The 15,499-nt window shown below is 42.6% G+C and overlaps 1 protein-coding gene across 2 annotated transcripts in view; it reads right to left on the reverse strand.

The window, feature by feature from the left end:
* The window catches only part of Washc5 (WASH complex subunit 5), a 51,967-nt gene that overhangs the window by 36,140 nt on the left and 328 nt on the right, over window positions 1-15,499 (reverse strand). For both annotated transcript variants that reach the window (XM_087558049.1, NM_001398866.1), the window contains exons 2-6: window positions 6,563-6,846; window positions 5,980-6,125; window positions 5,148-5,232; window positions 4,290-4,390; window positions 1,803-1,995 (exon numbers count right to left, since the gene is read on the reverse strand). Coding sequence is in view for 1 of the 2 variants with exons in the window: in NM_001398866.1 (NP_001385795.1) it covers window positions 1,803-1,995; window positions 4,290-4,390; window positions 5,148-5,232; window positions 5,980-6,125; window positions 6,563-6,748 (711 nt within the window). In the remaining variant the exon portion in view is untranslated. The remainder of the gene's footprint in view (window positions 1-1,802; window positions 1,996-4,289; window positions 4,391-5,147; window positions 5,233-5,979; window positions 6,126-6,562; window positions 6,847-15,499) is intronic.

Consider the following 15,499-nt stretch of genomic DNA (forward strand, 5'->3'; position numbering starts at 1 on the left):
CAGCCTTCTCCTAGATAAAGCAACCCGAGATTGCTCACCTACAGAGACCTCGTATCCAGACTATCTAACCCAGTGGTTCTCAGCCTCCCTAAGGCTGCAACCCTTTAATATAGTTCCTTAGGTTGTGGTGATTCCCAAACATAGCATTGTTTTCATTGCTACTTCATAACTGCAGTTTTGCTTCTGTTATGAATCATAATGTAAATATGTTTTCTGATGGTCTTAGGCAACTGATGAGAAAGGATTCAACCCCCAAAGGAGCTGTGACCCACAGGTTGAGAAGCATGGATCCAACCCTTCCGCCTGTCCTCTACCCAGAAGTGTTGAGGTTCTGAGCTGTTGTGTGGTGTAGCTGTGGATCCAGAGCGTGCACAGCTCCTCCCACCCCAGATTTTCTGTACATGTCCATGTACCCTATTTCTTTCCCCAGATGTGTTCACCCAAATTTTTTCTCCCCGGACTGTCTTAGCTGGATGAGGCTGTCTCCTAAAGTTCAAATTTTGCAGAAATTATTTTTCAGGCCCCTTTGCAAACACCAAGGACAAGGGATGTGTGAGAAGTGTAGGACAAGCAGGTGACACAGAAGAAAGAGCTTAACCCTCTGTTAATGAAGGTCAGGAGGGAGGAGAAACGGTAACACACCGTAGGAAACTGACCATGGACTGCTAGGAAGGGGAAGGGCGGGATGAGGGGCAGTGAGAAAACAGCCTAGACCCTGATTTCGTGCACATCAAATTCGAATTGTGGCTCTGCTGCTAAAAGTGTGACTTAGAAAGGATTATTGAAGGCATCTGAGTCTTAGCTTCCTCCACAGCAACATGGAGATGATGCTGTCCCTCTGCAGGACTGTCATGTGCAACAGAGAAAATGGTATGTAAACAAACCTCCTGGGAGGCTGACTTAGGCTGAATTCTCAGCAAATGGCAACAAATATTATAAAGTCCTTTGTCTGCACATAGTGTCTGATTTCCGATGTTTTAAGAAAAAAACCCCAAGAATCAAAAAGTCTTATTTATACTTAATATAATCATACAAAAAAGGAATTGGTCACCAAAAAGAGCTGTCTGGGGGCAGGTTTGCTGTATGACCGTGATATCCTACCTTGTAGTAATATAGATATATAAGAACTTATGTCCCCCAGCTCCGCCCCCAGAATGAAGTCAAATGCTAAGTCCTTTCAGTAAAGGAGCAAGAATCCCACAACCTGAAGAGAAGCCAGAGCACAGCTATGCTCTTTGGGCTTTTCTTAGCGATGAGCACACTGGTGAGGAAGGTGAATTAACTTTAAGATGCTGCAGGGTCTTTCCAGGTCTGCTCAGGCTGCCAGCAGTCTAGCTGGGCCTTCTGCTCCACTCTGTCATCCACTGTCATCCAAGCACCATGGCTGCACGGCTGCACGTCCCACTGGCTTCCTCAAGATGATGTTCAGGTTCTGGTACCATCACCTCTCCAGCAGGTGTCTCCTTCCTATGCTATGAGGCCACCCTGGGAGCGGAGCAGAGCCTTCCTTCCCAGAACCTAGCCCGTGAGTAAACACACACGCCCGTTCTCAGTAACTGTTTCTTGAACAGGTGACTTAAGAGAATGCACCTTCTTTCCAACTGCTCACACCCTATCTCCTTTCTGAAACCTCTGATTTGCCCAAACTTAATAGCTTCTTTCCTGACCCTGTAGCACTATTCAAGAGCTTTTTAAGAATAGTTTGTCTTGGCTGTTTGACTCACTGGAGGGAAGAGAAAAGAAGTAACTGAGGAGAAAGGTAAATTCCATCTTTTAAGTTACTAAGGCCGTCTGACTCGTACCTGGTTGTAGATGTCATCCGATCGCAGGCGTCCGATGGCCATGCTAATGAAGGTCGGGTTGATAGGCACTCTCTGGAAATAGCTTTCAGGGTAGCTGGGTGGCCTTTTGGCTCCTGGCTGGCTGGAATACCCCGTGCTTCGCAGTAGCTTACAGATATCATCCAGATTTGAGTCAGCAGAGGATCGAGCAGCACTGTGTCAGGTTCACAAGGAGAGACAAAACAATCAAGGGAATCACACATTACAAACATGTAAGTCTGAAAGTGAAGAAACAACAATGGGTCCCCTAGATCCTTTAACTCAAAAGGATACATTTGAACAACCTGTACGAAGGGTATATATTGGTTCTCTATAAAGGTCTACAACCTACTTTCCCAATCCTTAGAGCTGTACTCGTCTCGCCATACTTTCCAAATATAAAAGCAAGCAATACAGTATTTGCAATACACTACAGGAGACCACAGCAGGTGGAGTTGGTGTCTCAAGATCGATGGATAATTAGAGAGTAAAACGATCTTACATAAGTAAGATAAAAGAAGACGAAAGAAAGCCCACATCTGGTCTGGGTAGGTCTTGACTCCAAATGTTTTCAGGTTCAGGTCTAACTGCCAGATGAGTTATGCAGAGTACATGTGTAAAGGTGTATGTGTATGCATGTGTCTGGAGAGAGAGAGAGAGAGAGAGAGAGAGAGAGAGAGAGAGAGTGTGTGTGTGTGTGTGTGTGTGTGTGTGTGTGTGTATGTGTGTGTGAGTGTGTGTATACCTGGACTTCTTGAGACAGGGTCTTACTATGTAGCCCAGAGCAGCCTCAAACACTAACAATCCTCTTGTCTCTGCCTCCCAAGTGTTGGGATCAAAAGTGTGCATTAGCACACCCAAGATTATATAGTTATTTTTCTTGGATTTCAGAATTATGGATAAAGAATATGAAACTCAGCTAATATTTTACAAAATAAAAAAATTTAAATTATGTTAATGTGACTTTCATTCTGTAAGCTGCCGAGATCTAGTAAAACTATGTGGGACATCTATAGCCTTCTACCTGATATCACCACTACTGAGTTGCAAGGGTGTCTCACTGACAATGGAGCTCACATCCCATGAGTGCTATTCCCCAAGGGACAAAGTCAGAGTCTTCAAGGCTTAGGGCCATAAGCAAACACTTTTCCTTTCTTCATCCTCACATCCTTTAGTGTTTGTTTCTCTGGGTACTTTCAGGAGGAGGCAAAGCCATAGAGTTTCACCTTCACACTTGATTGTCTCCAAAAGGCCCAGAGGTGACTCACATGTTATGTGTCAAACATGGACATAGGACAGTGAACGGACAAATGGACATGAACGAATGATCTGTAGCAATGAACAATCCCTTCAGAAATGATAAAGTGGAAAAGCACCAGGCCAGATGAGCAGCTTGAGGTTAATTTGCAGAGGCCATGGAGTGCTAGCAGGTGTCACAGACAGTATAATACGCTCAGAAAGTCCCTCTGTGGACCACTGGCCGTTCCTGAGAATTCTACTCATCTAATAGGACCATTCTTTCTCTGAGATGGTTTCTGACATTTAATTTGTATGCAGGGTTGTTTATTTCCCTCATATATATATACATTGTACTTAACACCACTTGGGTTTTTTAAGACTTAACTGTATTATTTATGTGTGTGTGGTGTGTAAATATATGTGCACACGTGTGCAGGTGCTTGTAGAGGTCAAAAGAGGGTACTGGGATCCCCTGGAGCTAGACTGATAGGTGGCTGTGAGCTGCCTGATGTGGGTGGTGGGAAGTGAACGTGGGTCTCCAGAAGTTTGTGAACTCCCTTAAGCATTGCTAAGCCCCTTCTCCAGCCCCATGTATCTATTTTTGGACACATTTCTTCAAAAGAATGAAAAGTTGTATGGGAGGTGCTAAATTAAAAAGCTGGCAAGGTGGCTCCTTGGGACTCTACCTCCTGAAGCCACGCAGCTCTGCACAGACTCATGTAGCACAAGACCTGGGATGTTATTTCTGTGTCTATGCATGCCTAGGGGGAAATCACCTAATCCAGAATGATGGCTTTCGGCCATCCACATCAGGATAACAACAGAAAGCTCCTTCATTTTTTTGTGTGTGCCAAGGAGTCTTGTTTGAAAACTAAAAGGAAAGCTTCCAAAGCAAACTGATATTTGTTAAGAACTTCAAAATTTCTTAATCTGTCCTCAACTTAAAACGTTCCGTACTCAGGCTCCTGCTTTGTATGATAACTGCATTATTGTCATGGCCATGGCAGTCTCTACACTGCTACCTCTCAGATAGAGTATCTCACATGTAGAATATGGTTTTCATGGCATGTAAGCTGTTAGTTAGAACAGATAAACAGGCGACAGCTAGACTCTCTCAGGTATTCAGGAGATGTGTGTACTAGCATCCTTCCCCACAGGCCACTGCAGGAGCACGAGATGCATTTCATCCATAGCAGCATTTTGGAGGTGTGCAGGCTGGGCCCGGGATACCTGTATCGATAGTAAGAAACCAGCATTCTCTCTCTGACTTCTCCTTCAATCTTCTGGTCGATGACAAGCAGCATAACTCCGTATAAGTACAGGGCTTCACACTATGAAGAAAAAGGACAAAGGCCAAACTCACAAAACTGCCTCTGCAAGGAGTGAAGTTCACAGTGGTCAAAGGACCACTCTGGCCACATTCCTCCTGAAAGCTGTATTTAGATTTCAAGGTAAATGTATGCTTCTGCATAGAGCTCTTAACTACTGTGCAGAATGAGCTTTAAAAATCAACTCAAAATAAAATTTCATCCACAGTGATTATTTTTCTTGAGATACCACAATGGAATCTCGATTCTATGTGTAAGGATGACCTTAAACTACTCTTCCTAGCTCTACCTCCAAAGTGCTGGGATTACAGACGTGGCCACCACAGTGGCTCTAACAGACATTTCTTAAATGGGTACCATGTACTAAGTACTAATTCGATGTCTCAGATGCAAATAAAAGATGGACTTCTTATACAGAGGGAGATCATAACCCAACACTGGATCCTTTCTTCCAGTAGTAAATTCATTCAATACTCAAACATTTGAAACTCAGAAGATAATTATCAAATTATCGGGCTATTTTCTTTTCTTTGAGGAATGGCATTCTGTCTTTATTGAAGCTGATTATTATTATTATTAATTATTATTATTATTGAGACAAAGTCTCTCCATTATTTAGCTCTGGCAGTCCTAGAACAGCTGGCTTTGAACTCACAAGGATCCATTTGTCCCGCCTCCCCAGTGCTGGGATTAAAGTCAAGTGCCAGCACACCAGCTGCTCCATCTTCTTGAGTATTACTTTACAGTCACTATTACTCACTAGAAGTTGTTTCCCATCCTCATTGAGAAGCACCGTTTCTAAGGTTTGCTGAATATAAACTCCTTCATTGAGATCATCGAGGTATCTAGAAATGAAATGCCAAATATCAATGTAAGCAGAAGATGTAACTTTTTTTTTTTTTTGGTTCTTTTTTTCGGAGCTGGGGACCGAACCCAGGGCCTTGCGCTTCCTAGGTAAGTGCTCTACCGCTGAGCTAAATCCCCAGCCCCTAAGATGTAACATTTTTAAGGGAGGAAAGACTGTCTTATGTGCTGTAATTCATGGTGATTTGGGCCCACAGGTTCACACTTACGGCTGGTCCAAATCAAAGGAATAGTCCCTCCTCCTGAATTATAAAACAGAAGGTCTCAGAAGCAATGGCATAGGAACATGGGATAGTGGCTAGAGCTCAATAAATTGGTTAACTCTTAACGACCGCTAATATGAGTAAGCCCAGCCTGGAGGAACAAGTGTGTCTTCCCACTTACTCCAGAGGCAGAGGCAGGGGGATTGTAAATTCCACACTAGTCTGTGCAACACAGTGAAAGCCTATCTTAAAATAACACAGCATAACATAACAAAACAAAAAAGTTAGTAACTTAACGTTACATCTAAAGTGTTAGGATAGGATTCTGAACTGAAGGGCTGAAGGCTGCATGACAGAGTCACGGAAGGTTACTCTGGCCCTTCACAGGAATGGGAGATTATAAAGAAGCCATGGCAGTGCACGGCATGGCTGGGTTAACTTGAGAACTGAGAAAGGCAGACTTGTGCTGCTGGGTCCCTTCCCTGCCATTCTACCAGAATAAGCTGCTACAAAATTCATCCATACCTGTTTAAGTCTACAATGTATTTATGCACACTTTGAAAGGCTAAGTAAAATCTGGTCACAATTTCTATGTTGTTTTCCCGAAATTCCTCATCTAAATCCTGTAGCTCAGGTCTGGCTTCCAGTTTGCTTTCCCAGAACTCTGGACCCTGAGAAGGAAGGAAAACATACTTGTGTTAAAACTCAGTCATGGTGTATCCCCTAGAAACATGTCCAGGGTATCTTAAAATTATGCTCTATGGTTCTTAAACATCAAAATTAAAGCAGAACAAAAAGTTAGATGGTAATTGAAGCCTACAACCAAAATCCCTGTGGTGAATGTCAACCAAGATTAGCACGCTTTTAAATGTGTTTCCAGGTGAGAGGCACTGCATCACAGGTTGCTTTCTTTAATTGGTTTATGCTCCACTAGGACTTCCTACATAGCACCTTTCCTCCTCTTTATTTCCAAGTTAGGACCTGATGTTAACTTTGGTTGAAAAGCTGTCTTTTTAACATTCTATAATTACTGGGCCACTTCAAGCTCATGGCACCCAGAGAAAACTCCTTGTAAGAGGACGGAATAGTAAGGCCACAGGGAAAGTACCTTAAAATAGCTGAAGTCGAAGATGATGTCTCCATATCTCTGCTGGTCAGCCCGGTCTTTCAGCAGGAACACAGCAGGAATAAACTCAGAGAGCCGCAGCACCTCGGCAATGATGGCGTTGCCACAGGAAACAATCCTCAGGATTGCCTGGCCACAGAGATTATTCTCAGCCAGGAAATCCAACATTGTGAAGGGTGGGAATGGCTGACTGACTTCAGAGCTGGGGTCTGTGGATCATGATGTGAGGCCAGATCTGTAGGACAAATGGTTGCTCCATTAAAGACCTGTATGGAAAAAAGAGAAGTTAACAATTTTTAAAGAAACATGTGTATGTTCTTTTGAAATATACATACAGCTCATGAGAGCCATGCCAGTGAGTCCTGGTACAAGGAAGGCATCTATTCCCCGATATTCAGGGAGAGGTGAATGATCTTACTCAGGTCACTGCCTTTTTAATCAGTTTGGATTCCCAGGCTGTGGAATGATCTTATCCATATTCAGATTACTTCATCCCTTCTCAGTTAAAACCTTTCTGAAAACACCCCTAAAGGCAGACCCCCAGGTGAGTCCAAAGGCAGTTAAATGGGAATAATGATTAGTCACCAAAAGGATCTTTTCTAGAACCACATTCTTGGCCTCCTTTTCAGCCCTTTGCATGTTTCTCATGGAAAATGAGCCAGAGCTGGTCACATGTGGCTCTGCATAATCTAACTACACGCACGCACACAAACACACACACACACACACACACACACACACACACACACACACACACACATACACCCTACTATTTGATATTTTAACAAGTAATTGCAAGCATGAAAAGTCAAAAACACATCCCCATACATCATTTTGAGGTATTTATCCAAGGGACCCACAGGTCTAAACATGTCTGTGCTTGCTGTTCCTGTAGAGTTCCTAGCACCTACACAAGTTCACACCCGTAACTCGAGCTCCATGGGATAAAATGCCCACTTCTGGCTTCCGTGGGCAGTGCCTGCCCTGTAACACACATAAAGATGTGCACATACATATGCATAAAGAAGTAATAAAATGAAATTTTAGACATCAGTTTCTATACTCTTGTGGAGATGTTTCATTAAAGTACTAAACCAAGTTGGTCTAAAAATATTAAAGACTTATTCAAATATTTTATACACATAAGTGGACATGTCTTCATGCACATGAGAAGAAGGAATCAGACTCTATCACAGGTGGTTATGAGCCATCATGTGGGTTCTGGGAACTGAACTCTTTTGCAGAAGAGTCTAGTGCTCATAACCACTGAGCCACCTCTCCAGCCCTAGAGGGGAAGATATTTAAGCAACCCACCTTTCGGTGCAGTGGTTCACAAGTCTGGTGGTATAACACAATCACAGAGAATCTTAGTGTTTCTGCAATGTAGGGTGGAGTCAGCCTTAAGCATCTTTTTTATAAGAAGTCTCCACAAGGATTCTGATGTGAGGTCAGAAACATTAGAGAGTGGGGGCTGATTAGCTGTCTCGTGAAGAGACACCATGACCATGGAAACTTTTTTAAAAGCTTTTATTTTTTTCAAGATTCATTTATTTATTATTTATATGTACACTGTAGCTGTCTTCAGACACACCAGAAGAGGGCATCAGATCTCATTACAGATGACTGTGAGCCACCATGTGATCACTGAGATTTGAACTCAGGACCTCTGGAAGAATAGCCAGTGCTCTTAAACACTGAGCCATCTCTCCAGCCCCATGGCAACTCTTATAAAGGAAAACATTTAATTGGAGCTGGCTTACACCTTAGAGGGTTATCATAACAAGAAGCATGGGTGCATGTAGGCAGGAATGGTGCTACAGAGAAAAGGTAGCTGAGAGTTTTACATCTGGATTTGCAGACAGCAGGAAGAGACAGCCTGAGCTTCTGAAACATCAAAGCCTGCCTCCAGTGACATGCTTCCTTCAGCAAGGCCACACCTCCTAACCATGCCACCCTCTACATGCCTATGGGGGCCATTTTTATTCAAATCACCACACTGGTCTTGAGGAAATCTGCAGTAAACACACAGGAGGTTAAAGATGTTAATCTGCATGGAAAGTGAGTCAGTATGAAGACTGTAAGAAATGATCTCTGTCCCTTTGAGCAGCCTGCAGTAAGCTGAGCAGAAAGTTCCAGAGAGAAGAATCGTAAAGGAGATGGAGTACTTGAGAGTGTGATGAAGATAAATGGGAGGACACCCACCCCTTGACAGTCTGGTCCTGCTACTGACTACAGTGGCAGAGTGCTCAGATTATGCTGGGTGATATTTAGTAGGTCCAAGTTCTAGGAAGTTAGAGTTTGAGAAAGTCACCCAGAACCTATTAAAAAAAAGACATTTTAGAACATAACAATTAAAACCTTTTATATGACAAATAATTTGGAAGTCAGATTTGAAATGCAGAAAGCAGACAGGGGAATTGAGTTCAGAAATATTCAAAAGCTCTTGAAAGTAGATGAAGAGAGCAACAGTCTAACAGAACAATGGGCACGGAATGCGAGGGGGTGAATCACAAGCTGTAACCCACTTAGTTACATCATCATCCATCGCCTTCTAGGAAGCCAGCCTCATTTTTAGCATCGGCAGAGTTTACTGGCCCCCCTTTGTGCTGATATCAGCAATTAGGGAGATGATGAATAAAATAAAAAACCTGAATGCATTTGATACTTCTTGAGTTTCTGAGTGAAGAACCTCATTAGAATTTTGCCAATGACCACGGGGCAACAACAGGATAATCGGGAGGAGTTCCAGCAAGGATCCAATGTTGATGTCGCAGAAGCCAGAGACCTCAATCCAGACCAATGACTTATTGCAATGAACATTTGCAAGTGAAGATGTGTGGACAGAGGGACAGACTGTGGGACACATTGTGATACACTACAGCTTCCAACATGAGATGATTTCTATGCTGTGTGTGCGTATGCACGTGTGTGTGTGTGTGTGTGTGTGTGTGTGTGTGTGTGTGTGTGTGTGCACATGTGTTTTCAAAGAGGGGCTGTAAGAGTAAAAGGGGAACATGAGAGGTTGGGGAGATGAGTGGGACTGGGATGCATGATGTGAAATTCACAAAGAATCAATAAAATGTTTAGAAAACTGTCAATAACAACCTTTACTTTCACATCAGTCTTCTAACATGACTCAACTGATGAATAATTTAACAGTGAGGCCTTAGCTGCAGGCAAAATTAGAATACAGAAAGGCTGCTGACAGCCAATGAGAATGTTTCCATTACAGCTATGGAAAGACATTTTCCATTGCTTGCAGCAAGTTCACTCTTGTTTCTAGCTATCTATCAGTTATTGATTACGGAGAAGCTCTTTGTAACCCTTGCTAAGGTTTTCTACATTTCCCTTGGAGGTCTCTACCATTGAGTCAATATTTAGAAGTGTCTGTATCAACTGGGGTGTCATGGCAACAACTCTCTGTTCATTCCCCAATGATACTTCCTGTGTCCAGCTCCCTTCTCACCATAGAAGACAAAGTGGCCAACTCTTATTTTCCTGACTCCCTTGAAGCTCATGTCGGACATGTGATCTGGTTTTAGAGCAATGCCATTTAAGAGAAAGTCTATGGCGGGGCTTCTAGGAAGTAGTTTTTACCTTCAGCTAAATGGGAGAAATGGGGAAAGGACATCTTTTCTTGCCCTGATTGAGCTCACCCTCTTGTCTCTGAATGTTGTCTAAGAAACACTTGATTCTGACAGCTGTCACAGCTTCCTTTAGCCTATGAGTCAACTCAATTGGGCAGGGGTGGTGTGGGGGCAATGGCAAACCTACAGATTGTGATGTTAAAGGCTAGAATGGACCTAATTTCTTGTTGCTATTATTGATCTGCTGATTCAGTTATGGAACTACTGACTTCTATAATGCCTGCTCAGTGAATTGCTTTTACAGCTTACCCACTGTCAATTGCGTTCATTCACGTAGCAAGCATTCACCTAGTGTTTGCTATATGCCAAGTACTTTAGGATCTGAAGATACAGTAGTGAAGAACCCTGAGCTTCAGTTATCATGTTGTCTATACACTACTGAGAGCAGGAGATAGAAGTTAGTCAACACACACACACACACACACACACACACACACACACACACACACACACACAAGTGAATATAAAAAAATATATATGTAAGAAGCCAACAGGCTTCGGTAAATCATGTAAAGAAAAATCTGGTTAAAAGATGGAACACAAGCTGGAGTCTATAGAGTAATTCTGATAAGATGATATCTGAGCAGAGATCTAAGGAGGAGAGGGAACAAGCAGGAAGGGTATCAAGGAATGTCTCGTAGCTTCTAGATGGTGCCCAATGACTTCCACCTCCTGTTACTCAAGCCCTAGACAGGCTCCTTCCCTTGAGTGGGGGGTTGACTTATGGAACCTCTCCCAGAAGAGACTTCATAGCAGCCACAGCTACCATTTCAGAAGTAAGATTACAAAAAGATTGAGTTCCAGCTTGGGTTCCCTCTCTAGCTTGCTAGTTCTGGGAAAGCAAGTGATCACTGTGTGGTAAGAGTCCTGTGCCTTTGAAACAAAGCCCTGAGCACCTCTGTCAGTTCCAGGAGGGAGCTTGAAAGTGAATTCTCCTCATTTGCAATTATGCCTTCAGATGAGATAAATATGTGTATGAGTGAGTGAGTGAGTGAGTGAGTGAGTGAGTGAGTGAGTGAGTATGTGCACGTGCACAGGGGGTGGGCAGGGATAAGAAGCTTGAGTTAGCAGGGTGTGGGGAAGTTAGTTCCACATCGATAGATAATGATCAGTCCCAGGAGTAAGGCACTCAGCACATAGCTTATAAGTACAGAGGTCTGAGGGCAGACACGGAGCAGCTGTGCTTATGGTTTGAGGAAACATTGATTTAAATTCTTGGTTCCTAGGTGGTAGAACTGTTTGGGAAGGATTTAAAAATGTGGCTGTTTTGGAGGAGGTGTGTCCCTGGAGTGGGCAGTTTCAAGTTTGAGGTTTAAAAACTCCACAGTATGCCCAGGTAGCCCTCTTTCTCTGCCTTGTGCCTGTGCATCAGGACGTAAGTCCTCAGCTCCTGCTCCAGCACCATGCTGGCCTGCTGTCATGCTCTCTGCCACAGTGATCATGGACTCACCCTCTGACACCATGCACCCCCAGTAAACTTTTTCTTCTATAAGTCGCTTTGGTCATGCTACCTCTCCACAGCAACAGAAAAGTAACGAAGACAGTGCTTAGGAACAGTAGAGCGCCTAAGGTGTCTGGAGCAGAGTGAACCGGACATAGACACGGAGCTATTGGAGGTGGTCCGGATCCAGTCTGCAAGCAAAGGATGTTGTGAGGTCACTCCAGCTGCCTGGACCTCTTTCACTAGGGATCTCTGTGATAGACGTTATGGTATACATTCTCAACAAGTGACTTCAGTATTCTCAGTATATCTGCTTCTTAAACTACTCTGCTGAGAGGAAGAAGGTGAGCTCTCATGCAACTCCATTTTCCTGTACTGATATGGCCTGGCATGAGAAATGAGAGAGGAAAAGGGAGGAAAGATTCCAAAATGGGTAAAATGATGACATACTGAAGTCCACTGAAGACCAGACTCACCCTAAGTTAGGATAAAACTCGACCCTCACAAAGCAAGGGTCAAGCTATGATTAGAAGGCACAACTGCTGCCTCACTGTACATAGTACCATAGTGCAGACAGTTGGATCCCGGAGGACGCAGCTTACAGCAAAGCAGTGATATCTGCCCTCTTCCCTATCTCTCCCAAGGAACAGAGAGACAGACTCAGCACCTGCATGTACACATTCAGGGAAGATCAGGCCGGAGATGACGATGTAAATCAAGACTTGTGGGTCAATCTCTTGGCCCTGAAGATCATACTTCAAGGCTGGGTATGGTAGCACACCCCTTTAGTACCAGTACTTCAAAGGCAGAGGCAAACGGATTCTTAGGAGTTTGAGGTCACTCTTGTGTACATAGTGAGCTTCAGGCTAGCTAGAGCTTCATAATGGGATTCTATATAAGCAGACAAACAAACAAACAAACAACGAGACTGATTAAAAAGACGTAAGAAATAATCAAACATATTTAGCAATCTTCAACAAACTCATGGGCCTTTAACTAAGGTGATTGCTAAACCTGCACCAAAACTAGTGTTTTAACAGAACTTTTTAATGTAAAAGAAAACACTTATTACAATTTCTCTCTTTAGTGAAATATCATTGTTTGTAATCTGTCCTACCTCAGGAAGAACACAGAGTTTTAAACAAATTACTCACAATGCAAGTGCCTTGCCACACTTTTTTTTTTAATTTAGAGAATACTTTATTAGTTTTTGCAATCAAACCCACGTATATAAGACCCCACATACTTAATACAGTGTGCCACCCCTGTACAAATGGAAAAAACCCAAGTTCAACATTTCTAGACCAATATGGCTGTTAATTTCTGTACAGTGCCAACTCAACACAGCAAACGGGGATACTTTCCTCGAAAGTTGACAGCACAGGTAAAGCTTCAAAAAATTCAAATTATATATCTGTATATATATATTTATATTTATATAAAAAGACCAACAATAGCAGTGTGCTATGCATCAACAGCAGCAACAGCTCCTCCAGGTTCTGCAGTCATCCGAACAAAACTGTAGAGACATCCAGCACACTCCATTAAAAAAAAAAAAAGTAAAAAAACAAAACCCGAGAAAACAGCACAGTTCTGCTACTCCTGTGGTACCTGGCACCATTTTTTTTTCAAATTAGCTTCTCAATCATCATCTGGAAAGAAAACATTCTGAGCAACATCATCAAAAACAGCTCTGATAAAGCACGGCCACCACCACGTATCATAAAGCAGGCACAAGCCATTTTACATCCACAGAGGTATGATACAGTACTGTCCCACATCCACAACACTAGAGGATACAATTCAAAAGGCACCATTTGAGACTTGATTCCACCTTTCCAGCAGAGGGCCCAAAGGATGGTGCGACACAGCTTTGCAAAGAAACATACTCCAGACAGGATTTCCTTTCACTAGTGGCACACTTCTAAGGATTCATTCTCTCCATGAATGTCAGCTAAAACCGCCATTAAAAAAATGAAATATCCCTAGAACAAAACCGTATAACCACCGGATTCAAATGAAGATGACCTAGTGGAGACAAGCTGGACCCCACCCCACCAACAAGCCACCAAATCTGCTATGTTTAAACAGTGAGACCTCCAAGGAAGGAGATGCCAAGCAGTGCTTCAAAGCCTCGGACCACAATCAAACACAGCATCCTCCTCAACAGAAGCAGAAGCTCATCTGAACATGCTCATGGATGCCGACATCAACATTCAATCATCTCCTCACTCATCCAGGAAGAGGGGGAGACCAGTCACCACTGTACCTCATTGTGTTCAACCAAATCACCATGCCACAAAAATAGTCTTGCCACACTTTTGAAGACTAATGTCAAGATAATAGAAAGAATAAACCACTTCAGTTACATTAGCACATCTAGTTGCACTGTGACATAGTAGATCTAACCAGGACAAGTTACATTTTTCATGTAACTTATTTCATAAGAATATTTTCTAAACTGGCCCAGAGTCATAGAATCAAATGACCATCACTACAGGTGCCTAATCATGTAGCTATTTAAGACAAAAGCAGTGAGTTTTACAAGGTGTGATGTGGAGAAGTAAATTTTATAAAGGCTAATGCAAGTTTGGCCTTTCCTGAATGAGGTTAAAAAAACATTCTAGAAGAAGTTACATTGAATCATTCTTTTGGAGCTGGCTTTCACACAATGGAAGAAAACGTGCAAACAGCAGTACTCTCACTCTAGGTTGAACTGAATTGTTAATGGCATGGAATGAAAGCACAAATCTTAATTCCCTTCTTAATAATATTTTATAGGTTAAAGTGTGGCAGCTTTAGGACCATGGCATGGAACCTTAATTTTTTTGTATAGGAAGAACCTCTTGTCAAAGGAACATGTTTTCAAGAATGGTATCCTGATACTCAGAAATTGCAGAACAAAATTTCTTTAGTAAATTAAAGTGTAGATGACAAAAGAAGATGGATTTTATTTATTTATTTTTTTATCTTTTTAACAAAACTTCAGATCCCTAAAGAAAGCAGTCTCAAACCCATAATGGATACTCTCTCATAGAAGTTCTGGAATAAGCTTGATCATAAAATTATATTTATTTTTATTTTATGTCCATTGGTGTTTTGCCTGCATCTATGTCTGAGCGTGTTGGGTCCCCTGGACCTAGAGTTATCGACAGTTGTGAATCACCATATGGGTACTTGGAATTGAACCCAGGGCCTCTGGAAGAACAGTCTTAGTTGTTGAGCTATCTCTCGAGCCCTGATTCAGTAATTCTTAACAACATCTAAGACAACTTTCCTTTCTGACCTTTTAATAATACATGTTGTGGTGACCCCAACCATAAAATTATTTTCGTTGCTACTTAGTAACTGTAATTTGGCTACTGTTAAGAATCATAGTGGAAACGTTTATGGAGACAGAGATTTGCCAAAGGGGTCAAGGGACCCACAAGTTGAGAACAGCTGACCTAAGGCAAGTGTCCCTGGTTGTGAAAGGAGGCAATAAAACTCCTTCACTATCCCTCGTCTATAAAGAAATCAAGAGTCCAACTTTTTTTTTTTATGAGTTCAACTTTTAATTTTCCTATCATAGAAGAAGTAGGACTCAGTGGAATCACCTGCCAGCTATGGCGCCATGTCTCAGGTGATTGGGGTGTGGGGGGAGCTAAGGTGTAGAGGAACGACTTGCACAAACTCACAGTGCGTGACAGGACTTTTAACACCTTTTCGTCCTCCCTCACGTCAGTGACTCCTTGATTTTCTGGAGAGTAAGTGAAAGATCAGTCGCATTAGCAAGGCACCGCTCCTTGAAACTTACAAGCTCAGCTATGGGCCAAGTAGCTGAGCTTCACC

The sequence above is a fragment of the Rattus norvegicus genome, chromosome 7 (genome assembly GCF_021556685.1).
Source record: "Rattus norvegicus strain SHRSP/BbbUtx chromosome 7, alternate assembly SHRSP_T2T, whole genome shotgun sequence".
Taxonomy (NCBI): Eukaryota; Metazoa; Chordata; class Mammalia; order Rodentia; family Muridae; genus Rattus; species Rattus norvegicus.